This window comes from Ailuropoda melanoleuca, chromosome 16 (genome assembly GCF_002007445.2).
Source record: "Ailuropoda melanoleuca isolate Jingjing chromosome 16, ASM200744v2, whole genome shotgun sequence".
Taxonomy (NCBI): domain Eukaryota; kingdom Metazoa; phylum Chordata; class Mammalia; order Carnivora; family Ursidae; genus Ailuropoda; species Ailuropoda melanoleuca.
Genome location: NC_048233.1, coordinates 89,022,911 through 89,048,315, shown reverse-complemented (window position 1 = coordinate 89,048,315; position 25,405 = coordinate 89,022,911). Strand labels below are relative to the sequence as shown.

General features: G+C 64.6%; 1 protein-coding gene, 1 long non-coding RNA gene and 1 other non-coding gene across 4 annotated transcripts; 1 reads left to right on the top strand and 2 right to left on the bottom strand.

The window, feature by feature from the left end:
* SLC22A18 (solute carrier family 22 member 18) lies at positions 1-22,694 on the top strand. Of its 2 annotated transcripts, XM_002920124.4 has the most exons (11): positions 1-29; positions 2,342-2,638; positions 5,998-6,095; positions 6,955-7,115; positions 7,403-7,535; positions 15,117-15,235; positions 16,492-16,599; positions 17,364-17,464; positions 20,048-20,149; positions 20,353-20,473; positions 22,461-22,694. In XM_002920124.4, exons 2-11 carry the CDS (start codon positions 2,495-2,497, stop codon positions 22,646-22,648), a joined length of 1,275 nt encoding a protein of 424 aa, XP_002920170.1. In that variant the 5' UTR covers positions 1-29; positions 2,342-2,494; the 3' UTR covers positions 22,649-22,694. The 2 variants fall into 2 exon arrangements, with proteins under 2 accessions (XP_002920170.1, XP_034501861.1); XM_034645970.1 differs by lacking the exon at positions 1-29 and having other exon boundaries at positions 2,115-2,638.
* On the bottom strand, positions 7,546-10,314 carry LOC117796746. Its single transcript, XR_004621405.1, has 3 exons — positions 10,049-10,314; positions 9,626-9,701; positions 7,546-7,900 (listed from the first exon to the last, which is right to left on the bottom strand). It is a non-coding gene; the product is annotated as an uncharacterized LOC117796746 (long non-coding RNA).
* A 2,072-nt stretch (positions 22,695-24,766) lies between the features above and the next one.
* Positions 24,767-25,402, bottom strand: LOC100467489. Its single transcript, XR_004621444.1, has 2 exons — positions 25,336-25,402; positions 24,767-25,093 (listed from the first exon to the last, which is right to left on the bottom strand). It is a non-coding gene; the product is annotated as an uncharacterized LOC100467489 (transcript).
* Between the last annotated feature and the right edge of the window lie 3 nt (positions 25,403-25,405).

Below are 25,405 nucleotides of genomic sequence, written 5' to 3'. Positions count from 1 at the left end.
GCCCTGCTGGACGCGGGAGGAAGGGAGAGGTGAGTAACCAGCACCTTCCTGCCCACCCCATGTGCTCCACCGCGTCCTCAGCGTCTCCCACCTGCCCTGAGGCAGACCGGAGACTCTCTCCCCACTGTCTCCTGACTCTTTACCCCCAACTCCTGCCCAGAGAACCCAGAAGGAGACAGATGATGTCCCCACCTCCAAGCCTGGTCTGTGGCAAGCAGCCAGGCGGGAGCCCACAGGCCCTAGGGGTGTGGAGCCTCCTGGGGACAGTCCCATCCCCCACTCCGCCCCCTACAGAGCACAGAACCACCTGGACTCCAGTTCTCCTCCAGGGGTCCCTAATCTCAGACACCGTGTCCCCATCTTCCCCAGGCCAGCCCTTCCGTACTGTTCTTCCGGGAAACCCCTGCTGGTCCACCTGCCCCCACTCCGGGCTGTCAGCGCAACCCCTGAGGTGGGCAGAGAAGAGGGGACTCCATCCTCAGATACAACACATGTCCCCCACTTGCACTGTCAGACAGAGCTCTTCCTCAAACTCAGGTCCGCTGTGTGCAGGGGTGCGGTGTGGGGCGCACTAGCCCCTGCCCTGAGAGGCCCCGCAGCAGGCCTCAGGCTCCCAGCCCCTAACATGCGGACTTTGGTCCACCCTCCCAGCTGTCCCTGGGCACCACAGAGGGCGCCACCGGGCCAGGTCCCTGGTACCCTAGTTAACACAGGCTGAGGGGACTTTGGCTTTGACGTTTGGGCTTGTGGCCTGGCCCTAGGGGCGGAGCCTCAGCGTCCTACACCAGCATCTGGTTCTTATCAGGGAACTGTATCTGATTCTGTGAGCACCCCCGTTTCCCAGCCCCAAAGTCCCCCTGAGGGACCCTTGAAGCCAGGTGTACCTGCTTTCCGTGGGTCTCTGGTGGCCCCGGCCAAGGGGGTGGAGTGGCAGCCCTGTGAAATGAGGAATTGGCATCCACTGGTCTGTAGGGGGAGGTGGGGAGAGGGCCCCAGAGCTGTTTCCAGAAATGCTCCTGTCCCCCGCCCCTCCTCTGGGTCTCTGTGCAGACCTTAGGGAGGGGGCAGACCAGACCCTGAGCCCTACCCTTCCTTTCCCCTTTCCCTTCCTTCCCTCCACCGCCTCCCCTCTTATCCTTTCCAGCCCCTGTCCCCAGTTCCTCTGCCCATCCTCCTCCCCACTCTGCCATGCAAGGACTAGACACTCAGCCCCTTCTAATAATCAGAGTCCCTGCCTCCCCCACCAACCTGGGAGAAAAGCTGCAGGGGGAGAGGGGGGACCTAGCCTCTCAGGACATGTTGGGCCAGAGTCCCGGGTCACCCCAAGAAAGCGGGTGTCCCATGTCACCCCAGGAAGGCCGAGTCTCAGGTCACCCAGAGAGTGTGGGTGCCTGAGCCCAGCAACAGAAGGGCCAGGCCGGAGCTCACCCCAGAAGGGCTCACCCCACTGGACTCATGCCCTAGGGCAAGGCAGGTGCCAGAGCTCACTCTGGCAAGGGCGTCCCCTGACCCTACCCCTTGCAGCATGGGGCCTCTGAGCAGCCAGCCCGCTCCTGACCAGAGGCTTTCAGCCTCTACCCGCTTCCCCCAGCCTCCCCGAACAGGGATGGGCACAGCGCCAGAGGCAGCAGCTGGGGCTTCCTCCTGCTGTCACCCACCCCCACCCCCACCCCTGGACCCCAGGCTCTGAAGGCCACCCCAGGGCTCAACTGTACAACTCCGTGTTCATTCGGTAAAACTCTCTGGAGGCTTCCAGGGAGCCACTGAATCCTGTTTCTGCCGGCTGCGGGCTGGACAGCAGACAAGATGGTGCTGCCAGAGCTGAAGCGGGGCTGCCCTGCCGGGGGACCTGCAAAGCTGAGCTGTGGCCCCCACCCCACCCTCAGGCCACACCGAAGCCCCCTTGGGCTCTGGCTGGAGGAGTGGGTGAGGGGGCTAAGCCTTCCTCCGGAAGCTGCTCCATAGGGTGGGGGGGCACTCTGGGCCTAAGGAGCCCCCGTCCAGGAACAGGAACCTGAAATACAGAAGCCCGCACGTGCGGGAGGCCCCTACCTGAATTGTAGTCAGCAGCCATCTGGGCCTCGAAAATGGGGCTTCCCTCTTAAAATGCGGGGCTGGTGCCTTCCTGTGTGAGGCACGGGGGGCGCGGAGCCCGGTCCATGCTAGCGGGCAGTGTCTGTGTCAGGTCGCACGGCAGCTGTGCACCCACAGACCCAGAGCTGTTGCTGGTGGAGGGGGAGGGCCACCTGCCATGTCCTCCGAGGGCGAGAGTGGCCTAAGGTCACATAGCAGGTGGCTGGAAGCCCAGGTGGGGGTCCTGCAGCTCCGGCCTCTCCCACAGGCCCTCTCCTGGACAAGAGGCCAGGCCAGGTGCTGCCTGCCTCCCGCCCCGTGACTCAGCACCCTTGCCCAGCACAACACGACTTTTGCCCCTGCCCGCTGTGCCGGCCTACTGCTCGGATCCGTCCAGGCTCTCCTGCCGCATCTGCCCGGGATGCGGGGAGCCGGAGCCCCCAGGGGCCAGGGCCAGCACTCCGGCGGCATGGGCACTCTGGGCCGTCCCCAGGTCATCCTCCTCACCTACGTGCTGTTTGCCCTGGAACTCACCTGCCTTTTCATGCGGTTCTCCATCATGCCGGTGAGTAAACTCCCCCCCACCTGCCCGGGGCGGCCTGGCCACCCGCGTGCCCCACCGTCCCTCTCATCTTCCATCAGCACAGCGGCAGGGGTGGGGATGGGCCACAGGGCTGCCCAGGCTCCTCGTTGGGGGGGGGGGGCCTCCATCAGCACTTCCTGAGCTCTGGTGAACGGCAGCCCCAGGGAGGGGCCATAGGGAGCCACCCCCACTGCCACACAGCCCTTCTGGTGGCAGTGCCCCTCCCCCTGGCTGGCCTGGCTCCGTCCCTCCCACCCCACTGGGGGCCATTGCCCTATTGATCCGCCACCCCAACACCTGCTCGGCTCCCGTGACTTCCGCGCTCGGGCCTCCGTTCGGGCCTCCTCCGAGGGAGCCCTGCCTCCCAACACCTGCCTGGACCTAGAGCCTCTTTCCCTCCACCCAGGCCCTGCTGGGTCCGTCCTCCTGCAGGTTGCCCACGCCCCACATGCTGTTCCAGATATTAAATTCTTTTCTGTCTCCCTGACCAGGGCGTGGGGGCGGGGCTGGGCCCGTCTCCTCCCCGGCTGCCTCCCCTGGTCTGGAACTCTGCCCAGTGATAGTAGGCGGTTGGCTAAGCGGCCACGGTCAGCGCTCGGTGCCCGCCCACCTGCTGTCCACAGAGTCCGCCTTTGCCCTCCTGCTGGTCCCTTCAACAGACCCCCGTTGAGCTGGCCGGGGCAACAGCCCCCAGGGGGCTTTGGAAGTCCCAGAAGGCCTTCCTGTCTGGTCTGGGTGGGGCCGTGGCACAGCCACAGGCCCCTTCTTAAAAGTTCCCCAGGGGATTCTTCTGAGCAGCCCCGTACTGGGGATCCGGGTGGGAGGGGGCACTGCCTCTGTCGCCATTGTGGGCATGGCAGAAGCTCCAGGCCAAACGGTGAACCCTAACTCCCGCCCCCAAGGCCTGACTCCTTTCCTTAGTACCAGGGGGGCTGGGCAGACGCCTTGCTGTCCCATCGTGACCTGGGTCACAACGTCCCTCCCTGGGAGGGTTGGTGCGGGGAGTGATGAGTGAACAGTTAAAGCACAGAGCAAGGATGGAACCTATCATTCCACAAATGTTCCCTGAGCACCTACTAGGTGCATTCTGTTCTCAGAACTTGGAATATACAAGCACAGACTACACACTCCTTAGACTGTGCTGTGTGAGAGAGAAGGCGCGCTGCGGGGGCTGGGAGTGCCCACAGATAGGGCCCAGGAAAGCATCCCCCAGAAGGCAGGCTTATAGGAAACAAAGAGCAAGCCTGGCTGGTGCAAAGGCCCTGGGGCAGTAGTGAGAACAATGCGGCTAGAGAGGAGTGAGCAGAGGGGAGCTGGAGGTAAGGACCCAGAAAGGCTGCGAGGACTCCAGGAGGGTGTTGGCCATGCGGAAGGCAGGAAGCTATTGGCCTCGAGGTCTAGAGGTGTACGGTGAAGGAGTTGCTGGGGGATTGGGTGTGGCTGTGCAAGAAAGAGGGGTGGTCCGGGATGACACTGAGGATTTAGACCTGAACCCTTGTAAGGGCGGAGGCATCAGCCATGGAGCAGAGCCGGTCCTTGGGGGAGACCAATGGGGAGCCAGTTCTGGATGTGCTGAATTCCAGATGCTTCTAGACACGGAGTGGAGAGCCAGAGGCTGTACAGGAGAGAGGTCCTGGGATAGCAGCGGCTGTCCTGGGACCCAGCTAGGCTCCCTGGAGTGAACCTGAGCAGAGCAGGAGTGGGGGTCACGCAGTGGGGGGCGTCCTGAGGCACGTGTCATGCAAGTGGGGGGAGCAGCAGAGCCAAGCCTGGGGCCGCAGAGGAGGGGAGCCCCTGGTGGTCATGGGGTGGGAGAGGCAAGGGGAGGGGCAGACACTAGGCAGCTCCTCAGAGGGTTTTGCTCTAAAGGGAACAAGCTTCAGGGTGGTAGCCAGAGGGAAGGGGTGGAGGGAAAACAGGAGAGACAGCAGCAGGGGTGCCACCGCTAATGGGGTCAGTGAGAGGAGACCTTGGGGAGCCCCATCCTTGGGGAGGTGGGAGGCGGTAGGATGCAGAGGAGACGGTGACTCAGGTGAGGACGTTGTAGGTGGGCAGGTATTCTGGCTCCTGGTGGCAGCAGGGATGGGGGGGAACGAGGCAGGGGTGAGCGCGAGGAGAAGGAGGGACGCAGTGGGGTCGGGGAGAGGGAGGACTCCCTAGGAGAACGCGGGATGGTCACCCAGTCAAGGGCACCAACAGGAGAGACCCAGACAGACAGCAGGGCTTTGGGCTTCTCCAGTGGGGTTCAGCGCTGCCCCCCAGGCACCCCTCGCCCCCCACCCCATGCCAGGAGAAGGGAGACTGCCCGTTGTCCTGGGATTTCAGCTGCACTGGGGAAGGGGGTGTGCATGCAAGAAAGAAGGAAGGCAGAGGGGTGCCCTTGACTGAGCCTGGGGAGAGTACAGGGCTTGGGGTCAGGGATGAGGCGTATCTGTTTCCCGGGGCTTAGAGCCACAGAAGCTTACTGTCTCACAGTCTAGAAGCCAGGAGTCTGAATCCCGGGGTCTCAGGCCTCCCTCTGAGGCCCGCAGGGGACGGTCTTTCCTGCCTCTTCCAGCTTCTGCTGGTCCCAGGCACTCCCCACATATTCCGTCATCTGCCATGACCTCTGTCTGTCCCCTGACGCGGCTGTCCCGCGGGGCGTGCCCAAAACTCCCCTCTGTATGAAGATACCAAACCCCCAAAAGACCTCACTTGAACTTGGTTCCCTCTGTAAAGACTCTATCTCCAAATAAGGTCACATTTGGAATACTGAGCGTTAGGACTTTGGGGGGGGAATCCCAATTCAACCCATAACAGGTGGCATCACTAGAGGGAGGGGCTGGGAACTCAAGAGGCCAGAGTGGGCGATATTGAGGTCAGAGGATTACAGCAGGCTAGTCTGGGGTCCCCAAGACTCCTCCCGTTCTCTGGAGAGACACTGGTCACGGCCTTTACCTCCCCAGGTAGAGGTTGGGAACCCCAAGGAGCAGGACCATGTCCTGCTGGGAAATGGGCCACCTTCTGGAGATCATCAGGGCATTTGGGGACCATCTCTTGCTGGGCTGGAAGATGCTCCGGTCCCCCGGGCAGCTTCGAATGGATGAGGCGTGCCCTGCAGAGGGGAAGGAGGGCCAGCAGCCGCCTTCACTGAGTGCTGGGCCCAGCGAAGCCAGACCCAGAGGCCCCAACGGGCTCCTCACTCTACGCAGCCGAGGTCCAGGGCCGAGGGTCCCTCCCAGGCACACCGCAGTGTGGTCAGAGGGGTCTCCCCCCACAGTTCAGGGCTACCTCTCCCACTCCTGACCCACTGTGACCCCCGGACTTCCTGACCTTCCTGTGGGTCCCTCCTGTGTTTGCAGTACCTGACCCGACGGCTGGGCCTGGACTCCGTGGCCTTCAGCTACCTGCAGACGGCCTTCGGCGTGCTTCAGCTGCTGGGTGGGCCTGTGTTTGGCAGGTACCGGGGGGCAGGAAGTTTGGGGGCCCTCCACCCATGATGACCTGGACCTGCCCCTTGGACCTCATGGGCTGGGTCACGCCAGCTTCCCAGACCTGGGCCTGGGCGCACCACCCGCAGCTCTTCCGGACCCCGGACCCCCACTGGCCTCCGGGCTACTGCAGGCGGGAGCATGGGGCTCAGGGACGGGGCCGCAGACACCCTCCCACAAACCCTGAGGTGGACAGATCACTGTGGCAGGAGTCAGATCTTTAGGGTAACTGCACAGAAATGGGGCTCCAGAGGCGGTAAAGTCAGACAGATCAGGGGTTCCGGAGGGTTTCCTGGGGCTGCTTGGGGGCCAGTGGAGAAAGGGCTGGAGCCTGGGAGACCCTTTTTTTCTTTTTAAAGATTTTATGTATTTATTTGAGGGAGAAATAGAGCGCACAAGCAGGGGGAGGGGCAGAGGGAGAAGCAGGCTCCCCACTGAGCAGGGACCCTGACCCAGGGCTCCATCTGGCTCCCGGGGATCCTGAGATCATGACCTGAGCCGAAGGCAGCCGCTTAAGTGATGAGCCCCCCAGGCGCCCCAGGGAGACACTGTACAACCCGCAGGCCCGTGCTCCACTGGGACCCCACAAGGTATTCTCGAAAGGAGCGGCTGGGTCGGACACCCCCAGGTCACCGCAGGCTGTGGCAGTGCTAAGCATGGGGAAGCGGAGGGTCCTCCCCGAACGTCCTGCACGCAGGTCTCCCCGACAGGCCATGAGGGGATCCCTGTGGCCTAGAGACCCGGCAGCCCCATGGGGTGGGCGTCAGGGGCAGAAGAGAGAGGACCCCTCCTGGTATCCGTGGGGCTCACAGTTCCACGCTCCCCCAGGTTCGCTGACCAGCGTGGGGCGCGGGCCGCGTTCACGCTCAACTTCCTGGCATCCTCGGCCTTCTACCTGCTCCTGGCTGCCGCCTGCAGCCCGGCCCTGCCCGGCGTGGCCTTGCTCTACGCCTTGCCCTTACCGGCTGCGCTCATGCAGGGGCTGCCAGGTAGGGCAAAGTAAGGCACCTGCAGGGGGGCGGAGCACGTCCGGAGAGCCTGGGCGCAGGGAGGTGGGGGGTGGCCAGAGCCAGAGCGTGGGACGGAGGTCACCCTCTGGGTGCCGGTCTGGACCCGAGAGCAAGACTGGGGTGGAGCGGTGGCTGGGGGGGGGGGCGGTGACACAGGGACGTGGCCTGGGGAGCATCGGTGGGGGAGGAGCGGGTGGGGGCGTGGCCTGGGCCGCAAGGGGCTCCTCGAGGGGGCCGCCCCGCTCAGCCCCGCGCTCCTCCCCCAGCCGCTCAGATGGTCATCGCGGACCTGTCCGCGCCTGAGGAGCGGCCAGCGGCCCTGGGCCGGCTGGGCCTGTGCTTCGGGGTCGGCATGATCTTCGGCTCGCTGCTCGGCGGGACCCTGAGCGCCGCGTACGGGTGAGTGGCCAAGGCGGGAAGCGGACGGGAGGCGGGGGAGCGGGACAAGAGGCAGGACGGATGAGACCGAGCCTCGGTTTCTCCATGTGCAGGTTGAGCAGCTCGGGTCAGGCGAAGGAAGATCCATCCGGCCGCACACGGTGGGCGGGGTTAGTGGGTGGGCGGAGCCTGATGGTAGGCGGGGCCGAGGCAGGAGCTCGACGGCTGGGGTCCCGTGGCTGCACCGCGCCTTCTCCTCGGGCTGCAACCCCGCAGGTGCGCTCCGGGACAGCGCGGGCGCAGGGCCGCCCCCGGCCTCTTGGCCCCAGGAGGTCCCAGCTAGGGGGACGCGCCGCCGCCAGGGATCCCATGGAATCAGGCTGGACCTAGAAAAACCGGAGGGCAGACCCTGGAGGCGGGGTCCTGGCCTGACCCGTGGGCAGCATGTGGCCCTGGGCTGGGGCCGCTGGGGGCAGCCAGACCTAGCTTCTGGGGTTTAGTAACTGCACGCAGCCGTCTGTACCCGCGGCCCTGGAGTGCGGCCTGGGAGAAGAGCTTAACCTTGGACCCAGAAACACCTAGCCCTGCAGAGGCCCCACCAGGCAAGGGAGGGGCACCTCGTTTCCGCTGCTGCGAGATGATCGCCCCACCCTGTTCCTCCTCCTGCCCCAGCGCCCCAGCGCCCCAACACCCACTCAAAATCGGCCTCTTTCATAGAGTGGACCTTGCCCCTTGCCTTCATTCAGACCCAAGTCTTTGCTTTCGGTCTGGAAGGTGGGTGCCCAGCTGTGGGTGGAGGCCGTGTGCCAGCTGGTGACCCACCCGCCCTGTGTAGGCCTGGGGAGGTTCCCTGGGACTCCACTCAGGCGAGAAGCCTTCCTGGGCTCTGAATCACACACACACACACACGCACACACTCATACATGAATCACACACACGGACACTCAGGCACCTCTGTTGACCACAGGCCTTCCAATCTTGAATGACGCTGTGCGACAGACCCCAACAGCAGTCGATTTGGCCAGGTGATGACTGATCCCAGGGACTGGGGAACAAGAGGGGTGGGTGGCCTTGTTATACCAGCTCACTGTATGAAGGGAGGTCTTTGTCCCCACCCCCAGTATTTTCATCAGAGCCTGGCTTGTGGATGTCTGTCTCTGCTGAGCTCCTCGGGCAGGAGGCTGGAGTGGGGACGGCAGGGCTCCATTCATCTGTTTCCTCACCGGTGTTTACTGAACAGCTAGCTACTAAATGCCCTGGGATTCCAGGTTCTAGGATACGGTGGTGAATGGGATAGGCCAAGTCCTCGGATAAAGCAAGAATGACATGTATTATAATGTCAGGGTGAGCCTCATGTAAAAACTAATACAGCTGGACCGAGGGCAGTTGGGCAGGTGGTCACCAGGGCCTCACCTGAAGGAAGTGAGGGGGAGGCAGGAGGATGTCTGGGGAAGCAAAGACCCAGCAAATGCAAAGGCCCTGAGGTTGGGGAATCAAGGAGGCCGGTGTGGCTGGAGTGGGGGAGCAGGGGGGGTGGAGGGGAGGTGTGCAGGAAGCCAGGCCATGGAGCCCTGGGCAGGTGGAGCAGGGGCGGGCTGTTACCCGGCTACTGTGTGGAGAACATGGGAGCGAGGGCCACAGCACGGACACCAGTGAGGTGGCTCTTGTACCAGTCCAGGCAGGAGAGGGGGGCAGCTGGACCGGGGGTGGCAGCGGGGCAGAGGGCAGAGGGCAGGGTCGGCCCCGGTTTTGCTGATGGGCAGGACGCACGTGTGAGCCTTGCTGAGATCTGAGCAAAGCACGGGGCCGGTGGAACTTGGGTCTCCATTGGGCTGACTCTTGTGCCCAGGAGGCCGTCCAGGCAGCTATGGACCGGGCAGCTGAGGGAAGGGGTGTGTAGTCGGGCAGAGCAGGGCTGTGTCCTCACGTGGGTGGTTTTTAAGCCCTAGGAACTGGCTCAGGTCAAGCCCTGAGCCCCAACTGGGCACTTTGTATCAGAAGCGGGGTCAAGGAGGAGGCACAGTGAGGACATGAAGGGAAGGAGATTGAGTAGAACATTCCAGAAGCCAAGGGGCACGTGGGTCACGGAGGGGAGGCCCCGCCGCACTTACAGGGTAGCAGTGACCGCGGGTTCTGCCTGCACGCGAGCCGCTGGGGTGGTGGGAGCGAGAGAAAGAGGGCCTCAGTCTTCCCAGGAAGAAAAGAAAGAGGGTTGGGAGCCTGTAAAGGGGCCAGGGCGGAGCCCCCCATGCTGCCCCACCCACCTGGACTCCCAATGGCCCAGCCACCTGCTACCAGGGGCCGTGGGGCACCGACCATTCCCTGGACAGGTGCTCTCACTTGTAAACTGGGCCACCTGCACTGGCTCTGGGGTGTGCGGGCTGTCCAGGACCCCCTGCACCCCGGCCAGGCCCACCCGTGTCCCCTCTGCCATCACCTTCCTTTCCCTCCATCCCAGCTACTGGCCCAGAAGACACCACTCACTGCCCGCTCCCCCGAGCAGCCCCCAAGATTGCCTGCACCCCTGCCCTTACCTTCCAGAACAATCCATTGGCTTCCCTGCCTTCTTTCATCCCAAGGTATAAGGTGCTTTATAGCCCCTATTTTTCCTTTGATGGGTGGGAAAATTGAGGTCCCTGGGAGAGTGAGTCTCCCCCATGGAGCTCCAGGTCCCCGTCTAAGGCCCAGGGAAAGTGGGCTCCAGGACCCCAGTACCCCATGGCAAGGGCCAGTGCCCTGTCTTCCTGTCCTCCTGGGCCAAGGGCTACATTGCGTCAAGGCACGCTGTCAGAGCTCCCTGGCGCCACCTTCCTGCCCGCCCCACCTCCTGTGACCCCTCCCCTACAAGGCCTCAGCCATGCTCTCACCTCCAGGGAGCAGGGGAGCAGAGAGAGGAAGTGGCCTTGGCAGCCTCAGGGTGTGGGAGGGTCACTGGTTTAACTGGTTTGGGTTCAGCCTGGAGCTCCAGCTGGGAGGCCTGGCTCCCACAGAGGGCCCAGGCCCTGAGTCACTTAGCAGGTGGGGGGTGCTCTGTGACTCATGGCCCTGAGTCAGGTCCTAGGGCAAGGGGTCCAGGGATTCCTGGAAAGGGGAGCCACCTGCCCAACGAACACTGCTGACAGTGGACAAGGGGGAGCCCCAGGCCTAACTGCTGGACTTGGAGTGGGCAAGCCCCCACGTGCTGAGTGCTGAAAAGCCATTGAACAAACAGCGTTGGGTACAGAGGGGACTCTGTCCCCTGACAGGGCTCGGGATTTGGACAGATGCCCATGAGGATAGCAATCCACGGAGGCTGGGGAGGATTCGCACCAGGCTGGGGCAGCCTCCAGCTACAGACCCTGGAGCTCAGTGTCACCGGGCAGCACACCCAGGCACCAGCTGGCCAGTGAGTGGCCCTGATCTGGCAGCGCGAGCTTCGCCGGGTGGGCCCTCCATGACTCAGAAGGATTTTACGACACTCCTTATCTCCCTGAGGACTTGGCATGTTATCTCAGCCTCCGGTCTGGCCGAGGGAATGGGAAGCTCTTATCCTGCTGACAGAGGGTTTCCGCACCACTGACACGGTGACACGGTGACACCACTGCTTCCCCTGGAAGTTAATGAGTAAACACTCAGGGCTGCCCTGAATGAATGAGACGGGAGTACTCGTGGGTCAGCCAGGCAGCCTGCTCCACTTGGTGCTCACGATGGCTCACAGAGGCTCTCCCCACCACTGGTGGGGGGACACAGGGACCCGGCAGAAGGACCTGGGTGTCCCGGGCGTGGGGAAGTGCACAGACAGGGCCCAGCTGGCTGAGAGTAAGCTCAGCTTAGACCTGAGAGGAGAGGGAGAAATCCGCTGTTGAAGGTAGGACTGGCATGGAAAGTGTTCCAGGCAGAGGGAAAGCCTGTGCAAAGGCCCTGGGGCAGGAAGGAGCTTGGGACATGCTTGGAGGCCTGTGTCGTTGGAAGTGGAGGGATCAGGTGCTCAGGGAACGCGGAGGCCTACAAAGGGTCAGGCCAGACAAGGCTTCTCGGCCTTTTTTCTGGGATTTGGAAGACAGAGGAAGGCTGAATCAGGAGTGGCCCCACAGGACTTCCGTTTTCAGACATTGTTCTAGCTACAGGATGGTAGGATTGGTCAGGGCAGTGTGACTTCTGCACCCCAAGCCCCAGGCCGACATCCAGTGACTCTGGTGACTTTTGGAGCCAGGTATCACATGAAGCTGGGTCCCAGCTGCCCACAGCCTGTCCTCCAGGTTGGATAGGACAGGGGTGTGCCATCCAGGAGGCCCTGAGCCCCCCAGGGCCAGGGGAGCCTCAGAGCAGGGTGAGGGCAGCCCTAACCTCAGTGGTACTGTTACCTTATGGCCGGACAGGGTTGGGTAGAGGGGACAAAAGCATGGTGTCCACACAGGGTGGGCGGATGGCCTAGCCCACCGCCCTCCTGATGATGTCGTGTTGGCAGACGGCGGGCCCTTGAGCTGAGGAGGAAAGGCGGGCCATCTGCGCCCCGGACCAATCTACCAGCACTGGTGACCAGCCACGACAGACTGTGGCCCGTGGGCTGGGCTCCGGGACGGCCAGGCTGCCCTCTGGGAACCCGTGCAGCCATTGAGGGTGGGGACAGGGTGTCCCGGGAGGGTGGCTTCCAGGGAGTCCAGCCCTCATTTGCATCTGAGGAGAGGAGGTCACCGAGCAAGGTCGCTGCAGAGAAGGGCAAAAGGACAAAGAGACTCGGGTGCCCAGAGTCCTGCCCGGAGCCCCTCCATGGCCTCTATTCCTCCGGCCTCCTGTCCATCCATTCAACCGAAAACAAAAGGGGTGGGTGGACAAAGGCACGCTGGACGTTGCCTGCCGTCGTGGTCGACACTCAATTTGTAACTGGGCCCCAGGGAGGCAACAACAACGGGACGTGGCCGTCCTGCGGGATCCAGCACAAAGGAGGCCGGAGGCCCCTGGCCGGGAAGCTGCCTCTGCCCCGTGGTCAGGGGCGCACTGACCCGAAGGTTGACCTGAAGGTCCCTGGGGAGGGCGCCGAGCTGTGTTCTGGAGGACAGAGCAGCGCCCTGGGGCCAGACGGGGTGGGGGGGCACCAGGCTAGAGAGGACCCAGGCCCAGGAGACGGCCCTCCGCGCTGGGGCGGGTGGGGTGGGGGCGGCGCTGAGCTGGCCCGCTGCGTCATTGCCCTTGCCTTCTGCTCGCCCCCCGCCCAGCATTTGTCCTGGGGGAGTTGGAGGGGGCTGTGAGGGAGGGAAGGACACCCCCCACGTCCCCTGGGATGCCGCGGCTCCCAATTCCCTCCAGGGCCCCCAGGGTCCCTGTGCTCCCTTCGGTTTCCTAGTCTTCATGCAAGGAGTGGGTGAGATGCCACAAGAAGGGGCCTGGCTCCTTGCCACCACACGGCCCTCGCTTGTCACCAGCCTCCCAGAATAGGCCATCTAAGTGGCCGCCTCTGCTCCCTCAAGTTTCCGGGGCATCTGGAAAGAAAGCAGGTTCTGTCCCTGCCCTCCAGGCCCCAAGCAATGACGCGCTGGTCCTGAAGAAAGGGCCCTTCTCTCTGGGCCGGCCGTCAGGGCCAGGGTGTCCCTGCCCACGTCACAGATCAGTCCCTGCCAGCCTGGGGAGTGGTCTTCTGCCTGGGCTGGCCTCGGCCCTCCCCAGGGGACTGAGCACAGGCCTCTGACCCTCTGACCTGTCGGTTGGTGGAAATGCCCGTCCGCGTGGAAGCCTGGTGGTCAGAAGCCCAAATGTCCACCATCCCGGGCAGTGGGGGTCGGTGGGGGGGCCAGAGATGGTCCAGTGGGGGAGGGGAGGGGAGGGTGAGCGACACGTGCAGGCTGGACAAGTGCCAGCTCCAATGCTGACCACCTAGCCAGAGATAGGGGGTGGTCCCCGCCCCCACTGGCCCCCCGACTCCATTGGAACAGGGCCTCTCCTGCCTGTGGTCTCCCGCAGGAGCTCTGTGTGTGCGAGCACACGTGTGTGCCCCTGCGTGTGTGTGTGTGCACATACGTGAGCTGTGGTGGGGAGGGGTGGGGAAGTCCTTTCTTTGCACTCCGAAGAGGGCCAAGGGCTCCTTGTGTCAAGGCCGGAACAGGGCAGATCTGGGGGCTCTGGCGAGGTTTGGGTCAGGATGTGGTGCTTTCAAACAGCTCACACATGTGTCCCATGGCCTGATGTTCCCTGGGGTCTTGGTGCAGGGTCCCCTCCGCTGGCACAGCTGTCTTTGGGACCAGGTACTGGCCATCTGATGGAGCAGGCCCCTCTTGTGCCCACCAGGGGCAGAGTGTCAGGGGCTTGCAGAGAAAGGCTCTTGCAGGATGTATAGGAGTTTTCTCTGCGGCTGCGGGGAAGGGCCCTGGGGCCACACGCCAGCCTAGAAGGTCAGAGTGGGGCCTTTCTCAGTAAATTTTCCATTCCTTCCTCTCTCCCCCCTCCCCCCTGGGAGGGGGCCGGGTTGGCCTCCGGGAGAAATGGTGATGATCAGAAGGACCAGCCCCCAGGGCCGGCACTGCCTCCGGGCCCTTCCAGGGGTCAGGGGCTGAGTTTCCGCGCAGTGACTCTCGGTGGGGAGGGACTTCTTCAGAAGCCCAAGCTGAGGGGCTCACCTGAGTCAGGGTCCCTGGTCTGTGCAGGCGGGAGGGAGGGAGTCCTGAGGGCAGCGTCTGAAGCCCCTTCCCAAGCCCAGCGTGCCCAGCCCTGCAGGAAGAAGGGCGCCATAGCTGGGGGCTCCTGAGGCCTACCAAGTGGAGGGGGGAGAGGTGCCATGAGGCCGTCTGGGGGTCCCATGGTCTTCCGTGCCCAGGCTCCCTGCCACCCCTGCACCTCGGCCTCCCGCGCACCCCCTCTTGGAGCCCAGACTCCAGTGCCGCCTGGCACCAAGTTCCCCATCACCCAAAGGGCCAGACGCGTGTCACCCAAAGGAACCACTGAACGGTCTCCCACCCCAGGAGGCCCCTCCAGTCCTACCAGAGGGACAAGGACAGTTCCGGGGACAGGGCCCTTTCTCTGGGAACCTCAGTTTGCTCCTCTGTGGAATGGGCAGGACCCACGACTGACCCACTTCTACCAGGACTGCTCAGGGAGCTCCTCCATGTGGGAAGACCCGGCCTGGAGCTGAGCTCTGGGCCCCCAGATGTGAGACGCCCCTGCCCTGGCTGGAAGCAGGGGGTGCATGCACTCACACGCACGCACACACACACGCGTGCACCAGGCCGGTCCTCTGAGGGCCTTCCTACCCCTCGGCAGTCTGGGAGCCCACCACCTCCTGGGAGACTCCGCTCCAGCCCTCCAGGGCTCAGCTCCCCAGCGCCGACCACTGCCCACCCTCGGAGACCCGGGATCCGCGCGCCGAGATGCCGGAGGCGGCAGCTGCAGCGTGAGCGTGGGGCACGGCGACAGCTTCATCTGCTCCATCATCCCATCCCCTAATGAATGTGCCCTGAGGGTCACAGTCCCTGTCCCCTGGGTCACAGGCAGTGGGGCTGCGGCCGGTGGGGTTTGAGATGTCCTCAGCGGTGGAGAATGAAGCATAGCTGAAGGGGCCCGAGGGGGAGATGCCAAATGTGGTGCCCATACACAGGGACCCACGTCCTGTGTGACCACTACTGTCACCCCCAGGCTTCAATGTCCAGCTTTCGTGGCTCTTGTGGCCAATCTCATGGCAGCCACCCTCAGCTACACCCTCATCCCCAGCAGCACTAAAGGGGCCAGCGCCCCCACCCCGGCTGCCCCGCCAGGTAAGCCCGCCAGGGGAGCCCCGCCAGGAGAACCCCACCAGGTGAGCCCCGCCAGGTGAGCCCCCCCAGGTGAGCCCCGCCAGGCACACCGTGCCTGATGCTGCCCCGCTATGAGGCATGAGCCCTCGGCCTCACCAGACAGCACCCTGGACCTCCCTTCAGGGAGAGTCAGCCGAGACCTGGACGTGCCAAAGCGACCACAGAGGCTTCCTACCCACTGAGGTGGGCGTGCGGGCTGCAGGCAACAGCACCCGGAGCAGGGGGTAGAATTTAGGGACCGCTCACACCCTCTTTCCCTCCACGAGCTGCTCTGGAGTGCCAGGAGTCTGCGGGCTGCCGACACCGTCAGAGCTGATCGGGTGCAGTCTCAAGGGGAGGAAAGCATGGGGGCTCAGAGAGGCTGAGGCTGGAAGCAGGGGAGAGGTCGGGACAGGCTCAGGGAGGATGGGACGGACCATGGGTGTGGTTAGCCAGGATTCTGAGTCCCAGAGCGGCAGGCATCATGGTGCGCAGGGAGCCCCAAGGTGGGGGGGCAGAGCAGTGCCAGCGAGGCCATGTGGGGCCTCCTGGGCCCACAGGGAAGGTCAGGACTCCACAGAGGGGCCAGCGGAGGACCCCATGTCTCTGTGCCCAGGGACTGAGAGGTCAGGAGGGAGGACATGCCGGCCAGGGGTCAGAGGAAGAGCCAAATACAGGCGGACCCCCGGGAGGGCTGGATAGAGGGGGAGGGCAGGGGGTGCAAGGACGCACACAGCTAGAAGCCAATGCCAGAATGCTCAGCGATGGCCACCGGGTCACGATATGGTGGTCGCTTGCAGCCAGACAGGGGCCCCCACTCCCTATCGGCTGCCGGCGAGGCCAGCGGGCCACCACCCCGGTCGCATAGGTCGGAGGCAAGAGTGCCCGGGCCAAGCCGGGTAGCCCGTGAGCAGAGGCACTGTGTTTCCCAGCACCTCCCTGGGCTGGTAGGGCTGAGAGCTCAGCCCCAGGAGAGTGCCGAGCTGCCCCTAAGGGGCCCGGGGACAGGACATGCTGGGAGTTGTCGGCTCCTGTTCCCCTGAGCAGGCGCCAAAGCCAGAGGGAGGAGAATCTGCCGAGAGCTAGTGTCCAGCAGGGGTGTGGGATGCCAGGCTCAGAGAGGGGCCTCCCCCTCCCCCTCCCCCTGCAACCTAGCCCCTACAGCCAGGACGAGACCAGGCAGGCAAGTTGGGGAGTGGGCCTCCCGATGGTCTGAGCGGGCTCTCCGTGTCCCCCAGGCAGAACCCAAGCCAGCGTGTTTGACCTGAAGGCCATCAGCCACGTGCTGCTCCAGCCCGGGGTCCTGCCTGTGTTCCTCATCAAGGTGGTTTCCGGCTTCCCCTCCGGTAAGTCCCAGCACTCCGCACGGACCCCTTCCTCTGCCCGCTGCCCCATGCTCCACGCCCTCCCTGCGCCATCACCTGGCACTGGGTCCTAGACGAGGAGATGGCCCCTGGTTCATGCCCAGCGGCTGCACGGGCACAAAGGGGGAAGAACAGAAAAGCAGGGCCCCCACCTCACACACAGTCTTCAGTGCCCTGCCCTGCAGTTTCTGAGCCCCACTCTGGGATCCTTTAACTGGGGGGCAGCCCAGACGACAAATTAATGAGGTGTCATGCTGGCACGAAAGGGTTCATCTCTCATCTCGTCTCTCATCCCCATCTCTCACCCTTGCAGAAGCAAAGGTCCTGGGGTCGGAGGGGGCTGCCCGGCCAGGCCCTCACCAGCTGTCCCAGATCCAGGTCCGCTCTTCGGGGTCCCAGTAATGGGACCAGAATGGCTGACTTCAGCAAAAGGGACCTCTGGGGGCCACCAGTGGTCCGGAGTCACCTCTTCCCACATTGTCAGCCCTGGGGGCCCCCACCTCCCAATGGCCCTTATCCAGGACGCCCTGGCCTCCGGCTAGCCTGGCCATGAGGAAGCTTCTGGCAACTTCCTGTGCACAGTGTCCATCCGTCCCTGGGGCCTCTCTTGCCATGCCACAGATCCACAAAATCCCCAGAAAGCCATCGGTCACTGTAGCCAGACCAGGGCTCCCAGCCCGGCTGACGGGAGGTGGGCCCTGCGGCCAGCGGCCCGGAGATGACCAGGCAGCCCCTCCCCCTCCCAGGACTCTTCATGGTCACGTTCTCCATCATCTCCATGGACTTCTTCCAGCTGGACGCTGCGCAGGCCGGCTACCTCATGTCCTTCTTCGGGGTTCTCCAGATGGTGAGTGGTTGCCTGGTGTTCCCTGCGTGCCTGGGGTGGGTCAGGGGTCTTCGATGCGGCGGACCTCACAGCCTGCCAGCCTCAGTTTCTCCACGGTGCTGACAGTTCGCTTCCGGCTGCCCTCCCGCCTCGCAGGGTGCACGCTCCCCCTCCCCAGCAAGCTTGCCCGCCTCCCCCTGCTCAAGGCTGCCACCGACTGGCCTGCGTACACGCCACTGCGTAGCCTGTGGACCTGAGCCCCGTGCACAGCCCCCTCTGCCTGGGGGCCTGAGAGGGGAGGAAGGAGGCTAGCACCCCGTGGAGGCTGGGGAGCCCTTGGCCTCCTGTCGGGAAGCAGCTCGAGGGTCTACGGTCCACCGAGCGCGTCTCTGGGCGCCCCCCAGCAGAAGGCCAGGGCAGGAGTAGCGCCCAGTGGTGGGGCGCGGGCCAAGGCTGCCTGCCCACAGCAGGCAAGCTCCCTGAGCTCTGGGTCTCCGTCCCCTTGTCCGTCCAGCGAGGCCGAGCACCCTGGCTGGTGGGGGTGATGACGTGGCCACGCACTCAGAACAGGCCGGCCACCTCGGAAAGCCCCACCCGAGTGACAGTCACTCTCTGTCCTTGTGAGATGCCCCCAGCCTGGCCACTGCCCGTCAGGAGACGCCCGAGAAGCGTGTCCAGGTGGGACAGGTGTCCGGTGCGCCAGCTCGCAGGCCCCGCTCCTCCTGGATCTGCACCAGGCCCTGGGGTGGCGGGACAGGTGGCGGCGTGCTGCCGCCACCCTGGATGGCTGCCCGACAGCCGGAGTGCGGGAGGGGCTATTCTGGGCCCGTCTGGGGGGAGGTAGCCCTGGACCTCTCCGGAAGCACGTGACATTCCCAGCACCTCCAGGCCATCTGCTCCGCACGCCCCTGGGCCCAGGACTGGTCTGGACCGTGGGGCTAAAATAGCAGCTCCTGCGGCTTGTGTGGGGGGGGCTCAGCGTGGCCGGCGGGCGGGGCCGGAAGGGCCAGCCTGGCGGGGAAGCAGGCGACAAACACAAAGTAACAACAGGGACAGCACGCCGGGTTTGGGGGCTCCTGCAGCCCGGTTCTGAGAGGCTGCCCCTGGGAGACCAGGCCTGCGTGTCGGCTAGGGGCACAATCGTGACTCTGCCTGAGACGGGCCTGGGTCTCGGGCCCCTGTAAGGTTGGTGCCGGACCCTGGGGGCAGCCGAGTCTGGAGGCTCTGCGGGCAGACGGGGGATTTTGTGTCTACAGAGAGAGGCCTGGAGCCTCCTTCTTCAGGCACCTCCCTGCCTCCGGGCCCCTGGGGTCGTAGGGCTGCTCACGGAGGGCCTGGCCCCCCACAGCTGGGCTCCCACCCGCTGCCTCCCTCCACAAACCATTTCCTGGCCCACCCTGAAGCGTGGCGGCTGCAGCCCGACCCCAACGGGACCAGAGCATCCCCTCCCCGCTCCCTGGGTGTGAGGGGGGCACTAGGGTTGGGGGCCAGTGGGGAGTGGCAGCCCAGATGGTCCTCGCATGCAGGCGTGGCATCACCACCCCAGGGGACTTGCCGACAGCTATCCCTCGCAGCCCCTCCTGCGAGAGCCCCTGCTGCGCCTTCACCCACCCCCAGGCGCCATGCCATCACAGTAATGGGGGGCTTCCGTCAGACGGGGTGGGGGGGGACAGAGATAAGCCCCCAACCACCTACTCGTCTGATGTGTCAGGGGTGACTAGCATGTCGCAGGAGAATAGGGTCCTCAGAAGGGCAGATGGGGCAGTGGATCCGGGGCTGAGAGGGCTGCAGGTGCAAAGGGCCTGGGGGTGGGGCGCTCACGGGCTGCTGAGGCAGAGGGCTTGGCTCTGAGGACCTGTGTGTGTGTGTGTGTGTGTGTGTGTGTGTGTGTGTGTTGGGGGATGGTCTGAAGGGCAGGAAGGATCTGGATATACTCAGACTGGGGTGGGGGCTGTGGAGAGGGTCCACGCAGAGGCTGGATATGGTCTGACGAGGCCCCCCAGCTTAGGATGCAGTAGCGAGGGGTGCACGGAACGTGGGTGCTTCAGGTGGCCCGCGTTCCCCCCGGGGGAGGCGTGAGCCGACGGGCCTGTTAACTCCGGTCCGTGTAGCAGCCTTGCAAGGCACGAAGTTTAGGATCTTTTAATTGAACAGGGAAACTGGGGCACAAGAGCCCCGCGCCAGGGTTCTGTCCGGGTGTCTGTAGGGACGCAGAGGCCAGACTCGCCCTCCCGCGCTGTCGGGCCCCCTCCAGCTGTGCCGTGCCGGCGGACTTGCCCAGGAGACCTTCCTCTACAAAGAAAGCGAGCAAAGAATCTAAGATAAAGCAAGTCTGAAAGTAGGGTGTCTTAAAGGACATTCATGGTTCTAGTTGGAAACAGTCCTGTGAGGTCCGTTTTGGAGGGGACCGCCGGCCCTCTGAGCAGCCGCGCGAGCGCCCGTCCCCCCAGGGCCCTTGCTGCTGACACGCAGACTTTGGGACCCGCTCTCCTACTCTGACCTGGTGCCTGCTAGGGCTGGGAGGGGTCCCCAAGGGAGGTCCCCAGCGGCAGGGGTGGCCCCGGCCCAGACCCTCCCACCACCACCCCTCCCCCGTCTCCCCAGGTCATTCAGGGCCTGGTCATCGGGCGGCTGAGCAGCCACTTCTCGGAGGGGTCCCTGCTCTGGGCCAGCACGCTGGTCTTCATCGTGGTGGGACTGGCCATGGTGAGCATGTCCCTCTGGACTGTCCCCCACTCGGGGCGGGGGCCCGGGCCCATCCCCCGACTCTCTGCACATGCCCAGTAGGCATTAGAGCCTCTCCACCCCCACCCAGGGCCGCCCTCCAGGGGACTTCAGGGAGGGAACCCTTCCACTCTGGTCCCGTGTGGCCCCCTGCCCCATGGCCTCCCTGCCCTGCCCCGTGCCAGGCCCTGATGTCCAACGTCTTTCACTTCTGCCTCTTGATGCCTGGCCTGGTCTTCGGCCTGTGCGCCCTCAACGTGGTCACCGACAGCATGCTGACCAAGGCTGTCTCGGCTTCAGACACGGGTGAGAGCTGCATCCCCAGGAGCCAGGGAGGGGCAAGGGCCTGGGGTGACCCGGGCTGTCCTCTCTGGAAAACCTTCTGGGCAGCTTCAGATGGAACAGCTCCCCCGATTTCAGGCTGGGTCTCCCCGACCCAGTGAGTGTTGAGTGCGGTGGGCAGCCTGGGGCCTGAGTGGGCGGGGTAGGGGTGGCGGGCTGCAAGATGGCTCAGGTGAGAATTGGCCACCTGGCTGGGCTGGGCCTGGGGGATGGGAAGAGGGCTTCCCAGAGGTGGTGTCTGGTTTGGGTCTGAAGCATGGGCAGGATTTCACTAAAAAGGACGATGGAAAGATGGCATTCTAGGCATCCCAGCTGGGCAGAGATGTGGAGGGAGGTGTGGACCTGAAAATCTCCTGCAGAGGCCAGTTAGGAAGACAGCCCAGTGGGGCCAAGCGTGGGCAGCACAGGAAGGGGCTTGCCTGCGAGGCTGGGAGGCAGGAGCCGGTCTTCAGTTCCTTCCCCAGCCCCCAGTGGGGGGGGGGTGCAGGTGTTCCTGAGTGAGTGAATGAGGGCACAGAGCTGGTTAAACCTAGGAAGCCTCCAGGCCCCCCCCCCAGTGGGACACAGGTGTCCCCAGACAGGGACCCCCAGCCCTCACTCTGCATCTAGCTCTCTTTCTTGAGGCCTGAGTCTCCCATCCAGACTCAGGTCCCTGGGCTTGACAGTGCCCCGGCTGCTGCCCACACCCCCTGCTCCTGGCAGGCATGGATGGTCCAGGCATGGGACAGGCCAAGTTCACGGGCTCCTGTGGCTGGCTGAGGGTGAAGAACCCAGCAAGCTAGAAAGCTCAGGGGGCCTGGCCAACCCTCACTCCATCCACCTGTCTGTCCGGGAGGGACAAACTGAGGTCTAGAGGCCCAGGTGGGAACCAGGTGGTTGATGGGCAAGGCCTCTTCCCCGGAGTGGCAGGGCCAGGCCTGGAGGGCGTCCTGGAGTGGTGGCCCGGCTGGCACCCAGGAGAGGCCAGGAGGAGACAGGGGAACAGAGCGTGGAGAGATGGGGGCAGGGCCTGGCAGGGAGGAGGGCAGAGCAGACCCAAGCCTCCGGGGCCACCCCGAGCCTGAAGCACCACCCCTCAGCTCGGAAGGAGCCAGGAGCTGGTTCCCAGCACCAGCCTGGGAACCCAAGACCACAGAGGGGGCGGTAATTGCTCCCCGGTGTCTGCAGTGCGTGTGGGCGATGGGAGAAGCCGCTCTTAAATTTCCCCCACGCCCGGCCCTGAGCCCAGGCGGGGCCTCACCAGGCCGCTCCCAGCTGGCCCAGCGGGTACACGAGAGAGGGGGAGAGAGAGAGAGAGAGAGAGACGGGGCTCAGCCCCAGGAGCCCGGGACCCTCTGGGCACATGTCCTGTTGACAATACCACACACGCACCCGCACAGGGCACAGAGGCCGGCAGGGGTGTGTAGGGACAGGGGCGTCAGGTAGCCGGGGATGCAGGCAGCAAGGTGGGCCTGGGAAGTGGGTGCAGAGAGGCAGGTGGGTGGCCCCTCCCCAGCCCTGTGGGGGGCACTCTCCCGTCCATATGAGGGGGGTGGGGGCTGTGGGGGCGATCCTGGGGGTGTCAGACGGCCCGGCACACCAGCCCCAAGCCCACCCTCCCCGGTTCCCAGCCCGCTGGGATGCTGTCTCCCTGGCAGGCCTAGGAGGGCAGGGCCTGGCCCGCGACCTGTGGCTCCACTCCCAGGCTCCTCCTGTGCTGGGGAACTTTCTGGGGCAGGGCGCAGGCTCAGCCCCACATCTGAGAAGTGCCGTGCAGCCCCTGCCCAGCTGGGTGGTCTGAAACCAGCAGACCCACACGTCTGGGTGGAGAGAGCTAGGGGGGGTAAAGGCGGGGTGGGAGGATGGCGGGGTAGGGGAGGCCTTGGCTGAGTCCAGGGAGTGGGTGGCCAGGGTGGTGGCGCCAAGGGACCTGGCCGAGCCTGACTTGCCCCCCCCCGCCCCCACCCCTTAGGCACCATGCTGGGCCTCTGTGCCTCCGTGCAGCCCTTGACTCGCACCCTGGGGCCCATCGTGGGCGGCCTCCTGTACCACAGCTTTGGGGTCCCTGTCTTTGGCCATGTGCAGTTTGCCACCAACGTCCTTGTCCTCCTGGTGCTCTGGAGACAGCCTCTGCCCCAGAAGACAGACAAAGTGTGGTGACCGTGGTCCCACGGCACAGACCAGCAATAAACTCCTCCTCCAGCCTGATTTCTGCGAAGTGCCATGGGTGGAACAGGGGACCTGGGGGTGAGCGACGGAGGGATGGAGAGGCGGGAGAGCCTCCTGGAGGAGGGGGCCGGCTGCAGGGCCCCAGGGTTCCAGAGAGAGAGTTGTCCTTGTGCGGTGCCACCCCCCCCCCAGTGCATTGCCCGGCCAATTAGAAGGCTCCCCCTGCCACCACCCCACCCTGACAGCGCTGCTCAAACCCCCCAGAGATGAGAGCTTTCTGCCCACCCCCAGTCCTCCACCGCTTGGCCCCGGGCTAAGCACACTGCCCATTCGCCCTTGTCAGTCACCCCACATGAACAGAAACTGCTTGTTTTCAAAGATGAGGAGTTCAAGGCTTGGAGAGAAGTCTGGGGAAATGGCCCTCGCTCCCTGGTGGGGAGCCCAGTGGGTGGGGCCAGGCGGCAAGTCATGAGAACTGGGGAGCACCGGCCCTCCTCCTCCCTCATTCCCCCTAGGGAGATGGGCACCGGGCAGGGGAGGCCAGCATGACCAGTACAGAGAAAGATCCCAGCAGGGGGTCAGGTGACCCTGAAACCATGAAGGTCACCCCTCCTCCGCTCCCCCCCCCCACAGGCTGCCTGGAAAACAACTCAGAACCCCCAACCACAGAATTCCATGGTCCCGACTAGAAAGGCCAGGGCTCTAGGGGGGGCCAGGGCCGTAGAGAGCAGCGGTCTCTCAACTGTCCGGCCCAAGAGCTGAGACCAGACCAGCTTCTGTGTGAACGCCACGGGGGATGGGGCTGTCACCCTAACTTTGATTGACCCTTCGTCCCCATGAAGGTCTGGGCAGGATGAGGGTGCAACTGGGGCCACTCTCTCTCTACTTCTCTGGAGGAACCCCCTCCCCCAACCACAAGTAGTGTTCAGGAGAAAATTCCTTGCAAGGAATGGTTTCTTTTCTTTTCTTTTTCTTTTTTTTTTAAAAGATTTTATTTATTTGACACACAGAGCGAGCACAAGTAGGGGGAGCGGCAGGCAGAGGGAGAAGCAGGGTCCCCACTTGATGCGGGACTCGATCCCAGGACCCCAGGATCATGACCTGAGCCAAAGGCAGAAGCTTAGAGGACTGGGCCACCCAGGCGCCCCGCAAGGAATGGTTTCCTCTGGCTTCCCAGCAAAGGGGCAGACCCTCCCCAGCCAGCCCTGGGACCCAGCAAGGAGGCCCACAGGTCTCCCCTGGGTCCAGTGTGAGTGACAGACATTAGGGCCCTATGTTGGTCCTTCGCTCCCCATGCCACTACCTGCCACACCTGGCATCCTCTCAGCCAGAAAGGTCCCTGGAATGAAGTTCCCCTCCACAGGCAGAGAACAATGTCCTAGTCTTCTGTCTTCTGGCTTGCCCATCACCAGTGGACCTTCTGGCTGGGGGAACACACCTCCCGAGTCCTCCCCACTGGGCAGCCCCGAACACACTGTCTGGGCCCAGCCCATGGGAGGCCGCCGGGCGGCGAGGGTGGAAGCTGCCGACTTGTCAGCTGCCAACCGTCGGGAGCGGCGTGGCCTCCCCTTACTCACCCAGAAGCACCGCCGCCTTACCGGTCCCACACTGGGTGCCGGCCCCGGGACCTGGCAGCTGGATGGCCCGGAGCGGCCACGGCCCCACCACCACGGGGCGGGGTAGGGTCAAGGGGAGCACAGCAGGGCAGGCGGCCAGAGGGCTGAGGGCTTCCTTCCGGAGGGGGGCAGGACAGGTGGTGTGTGGGTGGTTGGGGGGCAGATGGGGTCCCTGGGCAGGAGGGGGTGCACCGCTTCAGTGAGACAGTTCATGAGTGACGTCCCCAAGCAGGCACTGGCCCCGTCCTTCCGCGGCACACCCAGGAGCAGAAGTCAGCCGGGGCCAAACCTCGGGGCACTGCCCAGCCTCCGGAGAGCCCGCTTGGCAAGAAGGGTGTGGACAGGGCCCAGCAGATGACAGTGTGCTCATTCCCAGTGCTTCCCCCCTTGCCCTTCAGACGTCAGGGGGGCGGCTCTCCCCACCCCCACCCCTGCTCCCACGGAAAGGGCCACCAACCCTCTCACCAGAAACCTCACCGCACCACACCCGGGCTGGTAGAAAAGGGAACAGATCAAGTAGTTTATTTGGAATGAACACGTTGATGCAAAAATGAAATATTAAGACAGACGGTTACATGACAACCATCAAAATAAATACATAGATAGTCTGATAATTTAAGGCGCCCGCTCAGCGGGCCGAGGCTCTGTGACTCCGCGTGGGAAGATCCTTCCGTGTGGGTCAGGGACACGGCTCCCGGCCTTTATCCTCACTGTGGTCAGCGGGTGGGCGGCCCGCCCTGGTTCTCCGCAGTCCCGGGCACCCCCCCGGGGTTCCTGCCAGCGCGGCCCCGCGTCGGGCCCGACTCGTCCAGTGGCGCTCCTGCGGGGCGGGGGGAGGGGGAAGGGAGGGGAAGGAGGCGGTTAGGGAGCGGGACCCCAGCCCGGGACCGAGGGGATCGGGGTCCGGCCCGCGGTAGGTCCCCCAGGGCCCCGATGCGGCTGGAGGCAGCCCGACGGCTCCGGCCGCGCGCCCAGACCCGCCGCGGTGGCGCGGCACCCGGTCCCCTTCTCGACGGTGTCCCCGCGACGGAGCAGCGCCTCCCCCCGACGGGCGGCACTCACCTCGGCGGCGCTCAGGGCGCTCGGGCCGGCCGGGGCTCGCTGGGCGCGGCGGGCGGCGCGCTCCTGGCGG